Below are 19,504 nucleotides of genomic sequence, written 5' to 3' on the forward strand. Positions count from 1 at the left end.
AACTCTTAGAACCACTTTGCATTTAGGCAACCTATGTAGTGTTTTGCAAAGTTCTGCCTGAAGTGCCATCTTTTCTTCATTTCTTCTGGCTGTGGCTCCTGTTAGTTTGCTTTCGTGCCTTTTACTTCGTGTCAAGAACATGAGAATAGATGATCTGCTCCTAACCATCCCCAGAGTCTCTTTCTGAAGTGTTGTAGGCTTCTATTGCATGTTCCCCTGATGTTTCTTCTAGGCTGCAGAGTTTTGACCAACTCTTGCATTTCTCTCATGTAAATAATTTGACTCTTTGTTCCTTCTTGCGTTTCTGTCGACCTTTGATTTCTGACATCCTCCTCTTGGGGATTGCTGTTCATCCCATCTCATGGGAGAGGGAGAACAGGGGAGAACCACACTGCTTCCCTCCACCTTCAGCTACAGAATCGTAGTGTCATAGCACTGGATACCTTTTTTCCTTGTTGTTCCTCCTGTTCTCTAGCCTCCCTTTCTCTCCAGGGTGCTCTTTCTAACTGCCATCTGAATTTTAAGTAGTCAAGACATGGGTGAGAGTGGGAGGCAGCTTTCTTAATGTAATCTGATCAAAGAACTTGTGTTGAGTTTGTGAAGGGAACTCGCTTAGCTAGGAGCAGGATGACTTTGGTGGGTTGAAGGAGTAACTGGTTGTGGAACTGGCAAGTTGCAAGATGTATTTTGTGAAACCTTATCAATACAGATTTGCCCAGGAGAACAAGGTCACAGGTGTCATTAACTCAGGGCTATGTGAGGCTCTCTGAAAATTAGTTTACATTCAACAAGGTTGGAAGTTAAAATAATGAGCTGTGCAATACTGTACTCCCATTATGACAGTTACTGCAGAGAATTCTGAAAGGTACTGTGGAAACAGAAGTAATAAGATTAAATACTAATTTAAAGACCACTTAGAATGTCACTATTCTAGTAACTAGAATAAAGTTAAGTTACTGGTCATTCACTGAAGATGAAATTGCTTATTTTTTTCTTGAGTATTAAGCTTGCTTATCCAGTTGGGGAAAAGATTTTCTATGTCCCCCTTGGTGTGTTGATTAGTTTTATAAACCAGTACTTTTGTTGAGACTTGTCTCAGAGCAGGTGCCTGGAGTTGACATAGGCAGGATGGACTTGCAGTAAAATGGAAGTGTTTCAAGAAAACTGAGAAATGTGATAGCATGAATTGGTATTAAACATTGATATTCTTGTTTCTTGCTGAAAAATCTCAACGAAGGCGAGTTATTGTGAGAGTCCTTGTACCTGAGTAGCAGAATTCTCACTGATGCTTTTTTGGTTTATTTCTGAAAGTATAAGGAAAACAAAGGATTTAAAAGTCAATCCTTCAGTGTTTGTTCAGATTTAAGTGGCCACAGTTGGCAGCTTGGACTTCATAGTTGGAACTTAATCTCCCTGAGTACAGAGATTTGTACATGCTGGAATCAGGGGAGAGGGGATGGAGTAGGGTGGGGATGAATAGCAGACAGCTATAAAAAGCAGAGGCAACTATTACTTGTGTTCCACTGGACTAGCATTACTGCTATGTGTGTAATGGTGAAAGGCACTGCTTTAACATAGGGATGGGCTCTTCCAGAACCTTTAGTGTCCCGTGAGCTGAGAGTATATAGCAGATGAACTTTTCTTCAGATGAAATCCTCACATGAGTACTACCTGGTCAGAGCTCCTTCAGGTTCTCTAAATAAGAAGCTAATGACTTGTTTCTGGCATTGTGAAAACTTAGTGAGGTGCATCCTTCCTTTTTCCTCAGGGGTGCTGCTGCCCTGGCTGCAGCAGCTGCCTGACAGAGGGTGTTTCAAAGGTCAGGGTATCACTGAGGTGTCGGGAGCAAATACATCTCTAAGACTTGACATTTGTCACGAGGTTGGCTTGGCTGAGATTTGATTTGAGTTTGTCTAGTTACAAGAAGCTTGTAGAGTCTTTCCAACAGTGTAGCTTCTCATGTGTAGTTGGATCTCCAGAGGGCTTTCTCTTTGCTTTTATGTGGCCTGAGATGACTGTATTAATGTTCTCTCTCAAAGAGCTCTAGTCAGTCATGGCATTTTGGCCTTCTGTAAAAATGGGTCACTGTTTTACAGGCATTAGCTAAAACTTATATGTGACTTCAGATGATTGTAAGTACTCCTCAGCTAAAATGCTTGCTGTCTTTTGATGTATCAAAACCCTTTCATGTTTAGAAACTCCTGCTGCATTCTGCCATTGCAGGAGGATTAGTGTGTCTTCAGCCTTCACTTGAAGACCTTCCTACTGATATATCATCTGGTAAGATATGCCATGATCCTAGTAGTTTGATCACCCTGGAGAGGAGCATGCCATGCTCCTGTTTCACAAAACACTAGGCACTGCCAAATAGGTGTTGTAGTACCCCTTTGGGTCCCTCCTTGAAGTTGTTTTGTCTTTGAGATGCATGCAGCTGGCTGTTGGTAGGATTCTTCCACCTAGTTGCCAAGTAATTTTCTTTACCTGAAATGAGTCTCTACCTGGGTGTTAAATTTGGTATATTAACTCCAAGACTGACTCTTATTCACCTGTTGTTTTTATTTGTGCTCTTTTTGCAATGAAATGAGTCTTAGTAGTCTAGACATCTAGATTTCCCTCTGCCACCCCCATATGCGTACACACATACACACCCCTCCAGTTTAGATTTTGCTTAGTTTGGGGGAGGAGTGGAATGAGTGTTCAAACTCATGTGGGTGGAGATATCAGCCTGTTGACTTTTAATCATGGCAAAAAATAGCCCCTCTCCCCACTCCCGGGTTTTGCAGACTTCCTAAAGATTGTCAGGTGGGGCTAATTCATAAAGAGTTCCCCTCGAACACCATTAGGGCTCCAGAGTTTGTAAACATCATTCTGCTTTTGTGACTGGGCCAAGAGGAGTTTAACTGCAGTAATTGCTCTTGAATAGAAAACTTCAACTTGTTCAACTGCTTTCTGCTATCTGCTGCTGTTGTTTGCAGTACTTTAACCTGGCCTTCCACCCCTAACAAAATGGGATTGTTTCACCCTGGTTTCCAAAGGGAAGCACTGTGCTTGCTTCTTAAATGAAAAATGAGGGTTTTAGAGGATAGGTATCTTTATGATTTTGTGTGGTGAATGGCCTCTGGGACCAGCAGACAAGTTCTTGCATGCAAGTGGCTGAAATATCCTTCAAGTTTTAAAAAAAAAAACCAACTCCCAACACCCCCACCCCCCATGGGGATCATTCACTCCTTCAGCAAAGGTCTTTGTGACTGTATAATGTCTCTAACAGATAAACCTGTGGATCTGTTCCATTTGTCTGCCCTTAAACCTGTATTGAAAATGAATCCTGGGTCTTATCAGAATCTGTCTTCATTTCTTCCTTATTCCCTTTGCACCTCTGGGTTATCCATGAGAAAGTTGTAAGAACTTGCTGCAGAGTTCCTGGGGAAGGAAATGGAATATGCTTGCCTTGAAGTCAGCTTTTTCTATGGCAAGCAGGCTGCTTGAAGGAGGGTGGAGAGGTGCTGAAACAAGAAAAAGGAGGGGTGGCAAGCCCCCAGAGTGGTGCTTGTCTCACTTGTCTCAGAGTTCCTTAGGAAAGCAAGCGTGAGAGTTGACTTAATGGACTTGGTTGCAGGACATATTGGTGATGGCTTATTCCAGAAATTACAAAAATTAGACTAGCAGTAAGAATAGTGCTGTGCTGTTGTTGTTCAGCCTGTTTTGACAGTCAAAATGTTTGACTACTAATTGACTACTAATGCTGCATATGCTTGATTGAGGTTTGAAAAGCAGTATTTGCTGGTGATGAGACCCTGTACTTACTGTGTGGCTGTGGAACAGGAAGATAAAGTGGGCTCAGGGTTTGTTTAGGAGCTAAACTTTTTTTCGACTTCATAGCTTGTTCTTATGAGGTTTTTCCTTGTAGAAACTCCAGGTAGTCCTTTTAATATGAAATTGATAATTTTTTTTGTATCTGTTGGAAGTTTTAATACACAACAGCATGTAATTGATGCAGAGAATAGATTTCAGCTCAACCTTCACCTTTTGCATTTTTCGGACTATGAGTTGGAGAATTCATGAGTTCTGTGACTGACTGTGAGTTCTATGACTATATATGAGTTCTATGCCTGACAAAGTGCTGTCAGCAGATTGATCTTGGGATGAAAAATCTGACATGTCTGGTTTGCCAAAAAACCCGTACCTTTTGAATGTTGATTTGCCGATATCAAGGTGATAGTAATAGTTCATGAAAGTGAACAAAACCAATATTACAGGTCTTGTTTCCCCCCCTCCCCAGAAAGGAGGTCGCTGGGATAGTATGGGGAGTGTTTTGTTTAGTGCAAACAGTGGAATAATGCTTTGAAGTTGCTTATGTCAACACCAATCCTGAGAAAAAAACACAACTGAAACAGCATCACCATGATAAACAGACTTAATTTGTATCTTTCCAAGCTACTTGGCATATCTATTCAGTTTACTCCTACGAGGTGGTTCTTGCATAAGCTGTACTCTTCTGCAGAAGTGTGCTGATGCTCTTCTGACTCGTTGCCTTTAACATCTTCCAGTTTTTTTATTTGATGAGCATGAAGGCTGTTGTGTGTTTTTATTTCTTTCCGGAAAATAAACTCAGACACTAAAGTCAATAGAATGAAGTGTATTTTTTGTATATTTGGCCCCTATCTCCTCACCCTCCAATCTGTGCCATGGTCACTTTGAAAATATTTTGCTAGTACTGATTGAAATGAACAGCAGGTGAGGTGGTGTGTGTGTGTGTATTATGCATAAGACTCATGATTTTGGGGCATTTTTTAGGATACTTTTATAGAGATTTCTGGTAGATTTATGCCTGAACTTGAATACACATTCATATCAACAGTCTGTGGAGAACATTCTATCTTCAATAACTTTTATGCTGGCCTGTTCGTATTAAAAATACATCAAAGAGCCAGGACACTGCTGAGTGATGTGAGGGGGTTAAAGATTTGCAGTATGGGTAGACCTTAGATTCTGAATAAGAGCTAAATTAGTGCAAATTCTGAAGCTGTTTTCTGCAAGCAAAATTTGAGAAACATGTCTGGTGTCAATGTCTGTGCTACAGAAGAGTTACTTGCAGGTGGTGGTAGTAGATGGTGCGCTGGGTAGTCTTACTCCTTCTGTTGAAGAGTACAGGTGTGACTAATGCGTGAAATGAGTATGGTCATTATGTGAGCTAAAGATATCCTTCAAAGTTTATATCCATTAGTGTTATTCAGCTTTATAGCTCTTACTGTGGTTATTGGGCAGGGTTACAGTATGGGTGGGTGTATGAATATTAAAATTTCCCCTAATAAATCATTTTGATAGTCAAACATGTTTCTGATAATTAAACCATAACTGGGAAGCTCTCAGTGCAGCATATTTTTTTTTGTAAGTTTTCAACTGTTGTTTTAAGTTAAAAGTGCAAGATTCAAATGAGTTTAGGCAGATGTGTAATGCAAGACTTCCTACATGTGGTAGTGGGCAAGACTGTTCTTTTTTTTTTTTTTTTTTTTTTTTTTTTTTTTTTTTTTTTTTTTTTTTTTTTTTTTTTTTTTTTTTTTTTTTTTTTTTTTTTTTTTTTTGAACTAGTACATTAGGGACCAGCTTTCTCTTTTGAGGTGTAGTAATTGTAATATGACAATCCTTTGCACTACCACAGAGAGGAATTCCTCTTCCAAGTTACTGACGAGCTGAAGGTGAGGAAGGGAAGACAAGTTGGGTTGGTAGCTTTAGCTGTCTTCTGTAGAGGTAAAATAGCCATAAAAATCAGCTTTATGGTTGTATTCTTGCTGTGTCTAAGGGTTTTTGAAGGTGTAACTGAGTAGAAAGTAGGAAGCTGCACAACTGAGAGCTGTCCCAGCTGAAACTGATCTTCCAGTAAATATGCATTTGTCTATCAATACTGTTTAATGCCATTTGATTAACATCTCTAATCTCCTGCAAGTGTGACAGACCTTCCTAAAATGTTACACTCCCTATGCTTGCTTACATGTGAACAGCCAAGGAGTAGCCTGTTAGCCCATAAGTAAAAATGGGGAAACTGAGGCTATGGGATGCCAGTAAGTGAAAGGATTTAATAGTCTGGACCTTGTCTTTTTGTTTGGTAGAGTTTTTAAGATTTTTAAAGATGGGCTTAGGGTTCTTGATGGTCATTAATGGGACAATGGTAAAAGCAAATACTGGAGACTAGACTTTGTGGGACCTGGGGCTTGCAAAGCCACGAGGAGGCAGCACGAGCTGTGTGGGCTACAAAGGTCAGGATTTGGGGCAGAATTTCAGTTCTTTCACATTTTGGAAGAGCTGTTAATAACCAGAGTCGTCGTTGAATATACTATTGTCTATAAGACAAGACAGCAGAGGAATATTTTCAACTCCAGACACTATGACAAGTTATATTGTGAGATTTGCTGACAGAGCTCTTGAATTCCTTGTTTTAAGCATCTTAAAATTGGTAGAAGGTCTCTTTATCCCCATTCACATCATACACAATGAGCATGCTGGAGCAGTGTATTGTGTGGAATTCTCTTTACCCACAAAAATTCCCTAGCATCCTGAGCAAAGATACAAATCTGCTTTCAGATGGTATGATGGGAAAGCACAGTTGACTGATCTGTTTCCTAAGGCAGCAAGTCCAGCTTGAATTTTTCTATGCCTTAGCTTGTGTGGGAAGTCAGATGCAACAGTCAGTTTTGCAGTAGGAAAGACCAGCACTTACATGAGATAAGCAAGTGGACATCTGGAAGCACTTGAGCTCTAGTTTGTACTTCTAGTACAGATCAGTGGAACACTGGAAAACTGAGGGATATGTTAGAAGAGAAGTAGTTAAAAGTAGAAGAGGTGGATATCAGCTTTGGGTCTTGCACTGATTTGCAGAATTCTACCTGGATTAGTTCATAATTTTTCAAAATAAGGAGACTTACCACTGCCAGAAGAAGATAATATTAGGGCAGTACTATATAGTGCTTATTTTCTCAACTTTTCAATGTATGGTTTTTTTTTTTTTTTCAGGTTGCAGTTAGAGAGGTGGCAGGCAGTGTTTTCAGAGTACGGTAGAATCCCTAAATGCTGAGATATTGGGGTTTGGGGCCACAGCAGAGCAGAGAGTTGGAGGGTTAAGCTACTAAAATGCTCCACTAACACATGTCTTCAAAAAAATTGGGTGGAGTTGTGAGTTGTGCTGTGACATCATACCTCAGAAGCAGAGGCTTTTACTTTCTCAGCTGATCTCTATCAGTTGTCCTTTTCCAAAGGCAGTCCAAGCTCAAGTATGCCTCTGTCCAGTGTAGCCACTCCTGAGCTCCCTTCCCCCTCCTTCCTTGCATAATCTAAATATTTACTTTTTCTGTTTCAATGATGGAAAATCATCTTCCCCAGTATATGTCTGAAGCTGAAAGTACAGAAGAAAGATGTTTTTCAAAGGCTGAGATGTGGTTTGTGTGTTAATGTAAGTAAGCAATAGAAAAATATTGCACTCAGTTAAGTGCGCTTCTGAGCAGACTCTGCTGTGGTAGTGAAAGACCTCCAGGCAAAGAGCCTTTCTGCTTAGGGTTCTGCACTGGTCTCTGTTCTTGCTGCTGTCCTAAAATGGGGAGATTTCATTGTTATGATCAACCTATCACGGTGGGAAGTCGAGGGGCGTAAAAAGCACTAATGAGCTATCTCAGTGAAAACATACATCTCTTGATGTAACAGTAAAATAGTTTTAGGCACCCTATGAAAGATGGCTGAATTCTTACATAATCCTCTTCCTAAGAGTGCTGGAAATTTCTTGGATGAATGTCCCCATATCCGTGTGAATTCATAGATCATTAGCCTGTGAATTCTGCACACATCAGGGCTTGGCTCTGCTGCACTTAATGAGCCCTGGGATTTGGTGTGGCTTGCCTCTGAGCACAAAGACATGTACAGCAGGGTTTTAGGACAGTGGTGCAATAAACCCACCAAGAACAGAAGGAGTTTTCTTCCTTGGTTTTGAATGTATGTGAGGATCTCAGTGTTACTTGGAACCCTTGGAGACTGTCAAAGCTTGAAGGGTTTGACAGCTATTCTTGTTAAACTCAAAAGAGATAAACATTACCTCTCTGCGTAAGGTAACTTTTTTCGAAATGAGCTTAGTATTTGAGTATCAACATGTGTCCTACGTATTTGGTCATAAACACAAGAAAAATGCCTGAAGCCTTGCTTTAGTGTGAAGTAAAGCCTTCATGTTTTTTCCAAATAACTTTAAGACTGTCTGAAATCATGGTTTTTCTTTTTCCTCCGGGGAAAATGCAGAACCAGGTGTGCTTGCTGTAATAATTATGCTTCTGCTGTGTCTTTTGCAGGTCTGTTTTTCACACTATCTCTTCCATGAGAAAGAAGTCTAAATTTTTGATAGATGCAGGGTGAATTCTGTGTTTCTTCTTTAATATGTTTTCTGTAAAACAGATCTGGTGTAGACTTAGCTCATTTTATTCCTTTCTGGGGAGAGGCTTAAACAAAAGACTTTAAGTCTTTAATATCCTTGCTGTTTCCCAAGGTTGAGAACCTCGTTTCATTTAAACCTTTTAGGGCTGCTTCTGAAAAGGATTTCTGTGGCTAGGGAAAGCTGAGAATTAGATGCTGTGGGAGGAGAATAATAGTAGCAATAATTCAGTCCTCTGTGTGTGGGGGGGAATGTATTTGTTTTGCTGTTAGCATGGTTTGCCCCACAATTTTTAATGCTGTTATATTTCATGCTTTTGAGAAGATGCCTTCGAGGGCTTTCACATGACAACAGAGAAGTGAAATTTTTAACTGCTTTCATTTGACTTTATTGTAGCAAGAATATCTGCTTATTTGAAATCACAGTTTGTCTGGTTTGTAACCAATAGCTTTTTATTATTGTCTAATTGGTGTCTTGTTTCTTTTCAGAGATCGTTCACATTAATATTGGAAGCATGGGATTGGGATAACGATACAAAAGCTGGTGAGTATCTGTGTAAAACTTGGAGTTTGTACTAACTCTGTGCTGTTTGTATGCAAATTGGGGGGGATAAATGGTATTGCTGCTGCAATTAGCCATCCCACCCAATCAGCCTGAGTGCAAACCTGCTGGCTAAGGAAAGGGCTTGTACATATCCAAACAGTGACTATTGGGTTAGGAACCATGAAAAATTATTGCTATGTAGGAAAAATAGTGGACAATAGTAAGTGAAGGTTGTAACACAACTCTGATAATTAGCTTTAAAAAATGGTAGAAAATAGTTGTAGTTGTTTTTCTTTTTTTTTTTTTTTAAGAAAAGGAAAATAATCTGTGCTGTAGAGTTGCACTTTTAAATTCTCCTCAGTTTGCCTTTAACCATGCTGTGCAGTACTTCTCATGATCAGATAAACAACTAAGCATTCTTGCTTCCCATAAAGAAACCAGGCTTTCTGTTTTTGAGCGTTCTAAATTGTGGTATGATTGCTTCTCTGTTTCTCCTCAAGTACCTTGTATTTTCAGTCTGTAAACGTTAAGGTTCACTATGAGCAGAGCTATTAATTTGAGAAAAGCAAGATTATTGTATAAAATCTTGAAAATCATAAAGGTGATTATAGCTGATCTCTATATTGTTGCTAAAGTAGGACTCCAGCTTGAACCTACTCTTTAATAATGGTTTACAAATCTGTCTTAAAATAATCAGTGCTTCTGGCTACAAGTGTTAAGTGAACCTCAGACTTGCACTGTGGTTATTGGTGGACTATTTCATTTTGGTTGGGATTAATGTAGAGGAAGATAAATATTTGAACATTAAGGTAGCAAAGGGATTATGTCCCAAATCATCATCTGTTTCTAATTATCAATTCCATCATTCCCTGCTTCACTGACCATTCTTACCAAAATGCATCAAGCATAAAAACTTGGCAAAGCTGAATTAATATTAAGGCTATGTTAGAGTTTCAAGGTCCTTTTTCTTGAAGATGGGTATCAGTCCCACTTGTATGTTAGTGAATTTTCCTAACAGATTTTTCTATCTCCACTGGTAGGCACAGCAATGATGACTTTGTAATTTGCTCCTGAACCCTTCTTCTGTTAGAATTAAACTTTTGTTGTGTTTAACAGCTTCTTCAAACTTTTTTATTAGCTATGTTCTCTTTAAATCTCTGATATTTGTGGTGCTGCAACCCTTCAGTTGAGTTTGTCCACATCCTTCTTGAATGGCACTTCCCAAAACTGGATGTGGTATTCAAAATGAGCTCCTGTATGCTGAGCAGAGTAAGCTTGAATCATGAATAAGTTTAGATATCCTACAAAGCAACAGATTGGAGGAATCCTCTCGAATGCTTTGCTCAAAAAGTACTACAGGAAGATAATTCCTTTAAATACTTTCCAGCTTGGGAGTAATTTACCTAGGGGCAGCTAATACAGCAAATATTAGAGTGAAATTCCCTAGGTCTAGGTGGCATATCAACTCATGAGATGGTGTAGGAGAGGGTGAACATGGGGAGCCTACCCTCCAAGTCATCTGTATGTATTTTAAGTGCTGCATATGTTTAATAGAAAGCTTCTTGAAAAAAAAATGGTCTCATAACTTTTGCATATATCTTAGGATATGCAGAATCCTCTTACAGACCTGTAACTTTAACCCCCAGTATTTCTTTTAAATACATTTGGTAAGAGGGCAATCACTTCAGGCTTGTGTTAAGTCTTTGTTGTGCTTTTTAGTTTAACATGCTCTAACAAATCTCTTTACTTGCATTCATGTCACAATTTTTTTTTTTTTTTTTTTGTGAACTTCAGGCCAACAGGATATAGAGTGCCTTCTGGAGGCCCAGTGTGCCATCTCCTTAATTTGAGTTTCTGTGAACTGCAGGAGTCTATTTAAGTGTCAGATTACGGTTTAGCTCTCATGAGAAACTGCTAATGGAAAGTGAACTTCCCTTTAATTTAGGCTGCCAAAGAGGTACTGCTAAGTCGTACTGCATCTGAAACTAGAAGGCTTGTCATGTCAATTTGGGAAGGCTTTCTTGGCCTGTAATTTTGCAGAACACTAGCTAAGTGCTTGTCTTCGTTAAATGTTTCTGTAATCTGTTTACCAATTCCATGACAGAGATCTGTTGCTTTGCCATGCTGTAATTTGCACTTGTATATAAGATTCCTATGAAGAATTCCTTAATGATGAAGGGTTCTTTTGTTTGGTTTGGTTTTGTTTTGCCTTTTTTTTTTTTTTTTGGGGGGAATTTGTTTGATCTTTGCAGTGAGTTCTCCAGTAGGCTTTGCCTTGTAAATCTGTCAACAGGCAAAGATGCTTCTCTTGTATTTTTAGAAGGACTTCTGAACTGCCACACAGGGGCAGATTGGTAAAAATTCACGTGTAAGAGAATAGGAAAGGGAATATGGAAACTTCTCCAGAAAAAAAGACAAACTGTATCTGCATCCTGGAGGGGCGAAGTGAGTATCTGTGGAAAGCTTAGCTCCCTATCAGTCCTGAACACTGTGCTGATCTGTGGATCAGGTTACATGTATCTTCTGTTGCTACTGTAAGAAAGATTAATCAAAGTAATTGCCAGAGTCTGTTTATAAGCTGATTAATTAGTTCCAGAGTCAGGTTTTGCTTTCCTTTAATGAGGATGAGTAAGGCTGAAAATTAAATGTAGATTCTGTGTTTCAGCTTGGACTCTCAAGTGGGTAACATACAAAACAAAACAGCCCCAAAACCCAATACCAGAACAAAACAATCCCTCCAACAAAATAAAAATGAAACAACAACAAAAACAAACAACCAAACCAAACAATAAGCAAACAAAAGAAACCCTAAAACCTAGAAAGTAGGGTTTCCAGTGAACAACTTAGAGGTTCTAGAACGCTTGTTATTCTTCCCTTCCCCCCTGTGCTGTGGTATCCCGTGTTCTTCCTTGCACTCATCGAAAGCAAGGCAGGGGGGCTCAGAAGCAGATCTGTGAAGTACCACCTCAAGAACAAGTTTGCCAGGGCAAATTCTTCCCCTGTACTTAAACTATGAACTCTTAAGAGGGTCTTCCAGACCCCGATTCCTGACCTACTCCTATGTTTTCCTCCTCCTCTGTGCCCCGGGGTTGGCTCAGAGGTTAGCTTGTGGCAGTGTAGTTGTTACCACTTGTTTGCTTTGGGAGGGGGGGGAAGAGGGGGAGAGGAAACTGGCTTAGATACAAAGTCACTGTAAATGGCCTGCTTGCTGTCATCTGTCACAGCAACTCCTGCTGCTTTCCAGGTAAGTCATTTGACTTGGCAAACTTGGAGCTGTGTAGCAGAGATCTGACCCAGCCCTGCCATTACAAAGCAACCTGGCATCCTCACATGTGAAATAACTTTCCATTTGACTACAAGCCCGCTGCAGGGATGCAGTGGTTGCCTTCCTCTTTCCCATTAAATCTGTAGGAGACTAATCTGTCCTTAAGGCATTTTGAAGTGTGTGCTTGAAAATGGCTGAGGAGAATGTGCTTACTGGAAAGGGCACCTTCTGTTCCTTTGGAAGTGAATCTCCGTGGTACCGTGTGTGTGTTCCCTTGCAGACAGGTACCAGCATCACCTTTTGCACGGCCCTGTGAGTGGCCAGTTGGGAATGTCTGACTTCTGCTAAAAGTTAGAGTGTTGATGAGCAGTGTTTTTATTTGTGTACTGTGGCTCCTGACTGCATACTCTTTAGGTAAGACTTCCAAAACTCAGATGCTCTGGGAACATCAATTAAGGAACTACCTTTTAGCCATCATCTCCTTTTGTGCAAACACCTGTACCACTATCTGCTTTTCTAGACAGGCTCATAAAAAGCTTCTTATTAATCAAGGAGAAGAAGCCTAATTGCTGGGGAGGGGGGGGTTGTAGTTTAAGTAACGAATGCTACTTTTTTGACCAATAACCAGACAAATTCAGTCATACGGCCCATTGCCTTTACTGAGAGCTAAAAGTAATGGCTCTGAGTCCCTAAGGTGAACTTTCTTGGCAAAGCCAGATGCAGGGAGCAAACTTGTCTCATCAAAACAGTTAGGTGAGAGAGACTGGAATATCTTCAGAAGCACTTTGGTATTGTGGGGGAGGAAGGAGGAACCCTGACAAACACATTCCTCCCTCTGATTACAGATCTCTTTGTAAGATGCACCTTGTAGCTTGGATCAGTTTTAAATTAGAAGTAATGCAGAATTCTGGTACTCTGGTACTTGACAATTTAGTGTTAGAAACTAAATGACTTGGAGCTGATTTTTCTGATGCCTTCTGTGGTTCAGGGTAAATTATTTGGCTTGCTTATTTAGGCTGTGAAGCCCTACTTGTACTGATATAAGCTTGAGGAAAAACTCTTAAGACTCTGAATACATTATTTTTCAGAGGAGCTTGTGAAGACAAAGTTTGAGTGCTCAAAAAAAAAAAAAAAAAAAGGCACTCTTGGGTTATTTCCCCTGTTCTCAACCCCTGATATCAAGAGGTCTGTTCTGCATAGGTATATTTGCAGTAGCTGTAATGCTTGTTCCAGTTGTTTAACTGGGTCTTATGAATCTCCATTAGCCTGAAGATGCCTGATAAGGTTTTTATTATTTAAGCCACTCCTTTCATCTCAGGACGTGTTCTTCAGTCCATCTGATGCACTTTGAGGAAACACTTTTATAGCAGTGGCTGCTGCAGCTGTTTTTAAGGAGCCACTGTTGCTTTTAGCTGAAAAATAGCTCTGTAGTGCATATTCGCTATTTGTTTGAATTTCCTTGACCATCCAGTGATTCAGCATGTTTTCCTTTATAGTTTTGCAGATCAATTGTCATTGGAGAAGAATAAGATTATATAAAATGATGTTGAAATCTGCCCAGGGAAGTGGTGGAGCCACCATCCCTGGAGGGATTCAAAAGATGGGTAAATGTGACTCTTGTGGACATGGTTTAGTGGTGACCTTGGCAGTGCTGGGTTAATGGTTGAACTAATGACCTTAAGGGTCTTTTCCAACCTAAACAATTCTATGATTTTATCTAATCATGAATCTTTTAGTGGTGACTGGTACCATAAATACTCTATTAAGTCAAAAATAAAATGCAGTCAGCCTTTTCAGTCTTGCATGTTTCTTGTCCACTCTGCTGCCTCTATCATCCAGGTACTGCTGGATGCCAGAGGAGTTAGTGTATAGGAATGAGAGAGTTAAAGAACAGGGGTAGACTTCAGTGTGTCTCAGCTAGCCAAGAAATGTTTTATGCAGACTAGTCCAGGCAAGCATGACTTATAGCCTATACATGGCAATACCACTTTTAATATTAAAGCAGAGAGATACTATGAGTTCTTAATAACTGGAGTACTTTCAACGCTTAATTAAAAAGGTTGGGTTTTTTTAAGTTCAATATTCTTTAATTTTAAGAGAAAACATTTTTATAGAGGCAAGCTTGAACAAAGATATCAAGAGAATAAAATGTTTTGCAGAGCTGGCTACTTCTGTAGCTTTCCTTTTTCTTTAATGTTGGAGTGACTAAAAATTGTCATTTGAGTCCTTTTACATGCTGAGGGGAAAATGCTGCTTTGGTACGAGGAGACAGGATACTTCTCTGCTGTCAATAACTTTCTAGTTGAGAAGCAGTCACTCCTTTGGTTTTCTGAACAGATTAGGTTAAGGAGTTCTAGAAAGTAAGTAGGTAAAATATATTTGCTGAAAGTGGTAGCGTAATATTGCTTGCTACCAGCTTGGTATGTTTTACATTATTAATAATTTGAACTTTAGAGTTTATCTTACTACCTTTTCAGCCTCTTGCTGTGTGCAAGTTTTTTGGTTTTTCATTTTTCTTAATAGACACTTTAAATAAATTTTATTTCAAGAAAATGAATGTTCAAGCTCTTAGCTGGCATTATTATAGTGATTTCATAAATGGGTGTGAAATTAATGTGTACAAGTGAAGCTTCTCTGTACCTTTTTCTTGTCCTAAAATAGTGTTTGGCATTCCAGTTGCAGCTTGCAGTCACCTAGAAAAACTCTTGCAGTAGAATGGTACCAGCTTTGAATAGTGAAACCATTAGAAAACTCCTATCACTGAGGTTACTCACTGTCTGCCCTTACCCATTACTGTGCTTTGCTTATTCTCAGTGTTTACTGAAGACATTATATAATTTCATTGTACTGATTGTAATTCTGTCTCTTCTCCTAGTATTGAAGCTTCTATACCAAGAATTACGTGGATAAAAGTACAAAATGGATATTCTTAAAAATGAAAATACTTTTGTGTTGGCAGTTTCCACAACCTTATATCTTAGACTCCTCTTGTCCCCTGTGATAGATGATACTCTGTGCACATTTAGTCTCATTTAATGGAACCTGGCAGTAGGAGTGCTGCTGCTTTCCATGGGGACAAGGCAGGATGCTTATAAAGTGTGTTGCAGCAAGGATCATGGTTATCAGTAGTTTCACTGGGGATAAGGATAAGCTGGATACAGAGTTAATAATGGCCCTTGACAGTCCTGGGTTCACTTCTTTATTTCTTCTCAAAATGTCAAATATTAGCTGCACAGTGTTCTCTGAAATGCTTCTTAAAGATGTTTTGCCTTTATTGTAGAGAGAATGATAAAATGCACCAAGCCAGTTTATGTACAATAATGCAAGCCCACCAGAGCATTTACTATTGCTCAGTAATTTCATAGCATATTGAATATATTGTGTTTTGGTTTATATTTAAAATGAAACTCACACTGGAGAACTTTAATATCTCAGCTCCTAGATTATGCAGATTTTGCAATTTTATAAGAACAAAGAGGAGGCAAAAAGAGCCTCAAATCAAGATAAAGCTGCTAGTTGTCAGCGTGTGGGTGTGGTATGTTTGGCTGCCTTGAAAAATAAGCTATTTCCTATGGATTATGTTCCAGGGTTTTTTAATATTTCCTTTGGGACACTTTTTTAAATTGGCCTTCCTGTAATGAACTTTGCAAGGCAAAGGAAAATTCAGTTACACAGTAGATCTTTATCATCTTAACATTTTCTTCACTAGGTTTTATCTTAACCAGTTGAATACTGTTGATTGGATTCCATATGTTCTTGTGTGCTGTTGAACTTACCACCTTTTGAATTTACCTTTTTTTTCTTTTTAAAAAAAAAAAAAAAGGTGAAGACTTGTTAATAGAACGAGTGGCACATGCTGGCATGATCAACCCAGAAGATCGATGGAAGACACTACAAATCAATGGTCCTGTTGCCCATTTTGAAGTACAGATAAGGGTGAAGTGTGACGAAAATTACTACAGCGCCCTGTGCAATAAGTTTTGCGGCCCTCGAGATGACTTTGTTGGTCACTACACGTGCGATCAAAACGGAAACAAAGCTTGCATGGAAGGTTGGATGGGCGAAGAATGTAAACAAGGTAGCATGCTTCCTTTGTTTTAGGTTAGCCCTAGTGTGTGTATATATAGAATAAACTGCAGCAGGTATTTCTGTGGGGTCAGTCCTGTAGTGTATTAATTTTAGCACATATAGACTTTTTGTGTTTAAATACAAATCTCTGAAAGAAAACATTCTCTGTGAAAAGTGGCGCAGAGTGTTGCTTCTGGTGTGTTCTGTGGACACTTAGGAAAAATGTAGGATTCAAAACAGTGAAACATCTTTTTACTAATTGCCTTCATTCAATGGTAGTGTTCCTTCAAAGCAAAATGATGTATTACATCCCTTAATGTAAGATTTTTATTGAAGTGATATCATCAGTAATACTGTAGACTTTAATCCTGGAGAAATGCCCTCATAACACTGGTTTTGCAAATGAAAAATTTTAATTGTATAGTATGCAAAGCTGAAAGCTTTTCGATAGCTCTTAATGTGAGTAGAAATTCAAGTGTAGTCATCTCTTTTAATGTACCACTCCATCAAATCTCTTTGCCTTTTGCCTTTATCAGTAATTAGTACTAAAATTATTTGATATACTCTTCTTTCTGCTGAGGGCTTCTTGGTTTTGTTTTCTGTTCCTTTTCATTAAAAAGCTTGTTAATGATGGGGAGAGCCAATTTTAGGGATTACTCAAGGTCATGTGTATCATTTGAAGTTTGGGGGTTCCAGCATAACACCAGGTTTTAAAAATAACTTTATTTGAGAAATGTTTCAGTGCTGAAACTCTTGCTGCAAACCTTTTTGGTGGTAATGGGGCTGTGTTTTGTGAAATTGCTAGCTGGAAGAGCAACAACTGTTTGAACATGGCAAAAGAGAGCCTGCTTTGCACAAACAACAGGCAGACTAAATGACAGAAGCCATAGCTGAACAACTCCAGATTGCTGCTGCACTAGTGGACACCTGGCTGCCCAGACTGATGCCTAAATCTTTTTGTGTTTACAGCTGTGTGTAAACAAGGATGTAATTTGCTCCATGGGGGTTGCAGTGTACCTGGGGAATGCAAGTAAGTCTGCATGCTTGAGTATCTTCTGTTTAGGAGTACTGATCTCTAGTGTTTTCTCTGTGTGTTGCTACTTTTAAAAAAGTCTACATTAAAATGGAAAAATTCTATGTAGGAACATGGATGGTAATAGATCTGAAGTAGATGTCACGAGCATAAGAATTGCATATACTTTTATACTGTTTCGTGATGCTGTTGTATTTTTCACTCATATAGGACTGAACAGATTTGCTTCATGTAATTCAGAACTATGCCTTTTTCAAAGGAGAAAAATATTTTGGCTTATTATTTTCAAAATCCTTATGATTAGGAGTCTTGTTCTCTATGTACTACTTGTTCCTCTCAAATAAAAAGGGCAACTTGTTCTTTGGGCTGTTACAATCAGAGAATGCTCACAGTCCTAGAACACTCCACATATATTTTGGTCACCGGACTTTGTTGCAAGAAAGAAAGGGTTTTGTTAGTAATGGGGATACAGTAGCAACCCCAACCTAAACTTTCTACCCCAGGTAAACTTTTTTGGTCCTTGAATATGAGGCCGGAGTCTAAAATGTTCCCTTTAACTTCATGATGCAACTTAAGTAGACTGTGATAGCAGGGGGAGTTGATTGTTTTCCTGTAAGGGTTCAGGCATTCAACATAGTAGGTCAAGGGGAAATGGGTGTTATTTTTACACTGACTGTTGAAGAAATGGGACAGGTCTACTTGCAAGTTTGGTATTCTGTGTAAGTTCTTGAGTTTATTTGTGGTCAGAGTGGAGTGCATCACTGTGAGAGTAGACTTATGCAGTGGTTCCTTAGTAAGCTGTGTTGAACCTGCTTGATTGCAATGATGTGAAACTGAACTGGCTGACAGAATCCCCTGAGAGCTGACAAATACCACTTGTGGCAAGCTTGTGACAGTTTAAGGCAATTTTGCTTCATCCTTCTACTTCTAATTACTGCATCCGTCACAGAAGTGGCAGAAGTAGGATGCAGAGAATTTAGTTTAGCTGGGCTTAGAGCTAAGCTGGGGTTGAGGTGCCACTTTGTGAGCTGATGGTAGGTGACATGTGGACAAGTCCCATCCTGCTGCAGAGCCTGAAGCTTCTGTCAGTTGGGGTATGGCAGATAACAAAGTAAGCCTTAAATCACTGCACCACAGAGTGGTTTCTTACTGCCCTGAAACTTCCATCAGTAGATGCAGCTGACTTGTTGAAGGTTTGGTGTGTTGTAACTGTCATGGGTTCAAGTGGCTGAATTTTTGGTCAAAACCATGACAATAACTCTCAGATCTGACTGAAAACTGTAAATTTGAAATTTGCAGCACTTCAGGATATGTGTGTTGTTTTACTTCTCAAGAACTATAAAATGTCCCTTAAAAGATTTTTTTTCAAGGCAGATATTTAAACAATGGCTCTTTAATCTTTCCATATCACTAAATATTTTCCTTGTGATTTCAAGTATTGTGTGCCCCTACTGCTGTTGGTGATTTTTTTAGGTTAGAAGTAGAGATTGTGGTTGAGAGCTGGACCAGTGTCACTTCTGCCTGAGGAAGAAGCACTCCTTCCCCTGAGCCTTCCAGGAACAGATTTTTCCCCTTGAGAACCTACTTTAATGAATTTTGATTCATGTAAGGGTTTCTGGAGTCCTGTAGGTTTCAAAGGAACATCCAGGAGCCTGTGAATATTTGCTTTTTGAATGCAAGAAGTCTTTTGGCTAAAGGTGTAAAAGAAACAGGTTTGAGCAAACAGAAAGCAGTACCTTTTTTTTGTTTTTCTTTTTATGGGGCATAGGGGAGGGAGAGGGATTGGCGCAGTTTCGTTTAACTTACAGCCGGTATCACAGAGAAATGAATCTGAAGACAGAAGTTGGAGAGGAGGAGGAAGCTTTAAAGAAGGGAATATAAAACCTTTGAAGATGGGGGGCTGAGTGGCTATGTTTCTTTTTTTTAAGGTGCCTGTCAATATGTAGTTTTATACAAGAAAGCCTTTCCTTGCAGCCTGTTCCTAATGTGAAGAAGCATCTGGTAGCGAACTCCAGGTGTTCCCTTGCTAAACTAAACTCACAAAAATAGCACTGAATCTATTTAAGGCCTCTGTCCAGGTATCTCGCTATTTTGTTGGGTGGATTCTATCATCAGAAAGCACTGAGAGAAGGAATAGTGGATTATATGCCTTGTTTTTTAATGCCTGTCTGCTGAAGTGATAGATCTGTGA

General features: G+C 39.4%; 1 protein-coding gene across 1 annotated transcript in view; it reads left to right on the forward strand.

Annotated features, from left to right (window-relative positions):
- The window catches only part of JAG2 (jagged canonical Notch ligand 2), a 70,509-nt gene that overhangs the window by 17,531 nt on the left and 33,474 nt on the right, over positions 1-19,504 (forward strand). Inside the window, exons 3-5 of the mRNA XM_027894475.1 lie at positions 8,893-8,947; positions 16,036-16,290; positions 17,250-17,310. Of these exons, the coding sequence (XP_027750276.1) occupies positions 8,893-8,947; positions 16,036-16,290; positions 17,250-17,310 (371 nt within the window). The remainder of the gene's footprint in view (positions 1-8,892; positions 8,948-16,035; positions 16,291-17,249; positions 17,311-19,504) is intronic.

This window comes from Empidonax traillii, unplaced genomic scaffold (assembly GCF_003031625.1).
Source record: "Empidonax traillii isolate 1590-97213 ecotype Southwest subspecies unplaced genomic scaffold, ASM303162v1 scaffold428:size834259, whole genome shotgun sequence".
Lineage (NCBI taxonomy): Eukaryota > Metazoa > Chordata > Aves > Passeriformes > Tyrannidae > Empidonax > Empidonax traillii.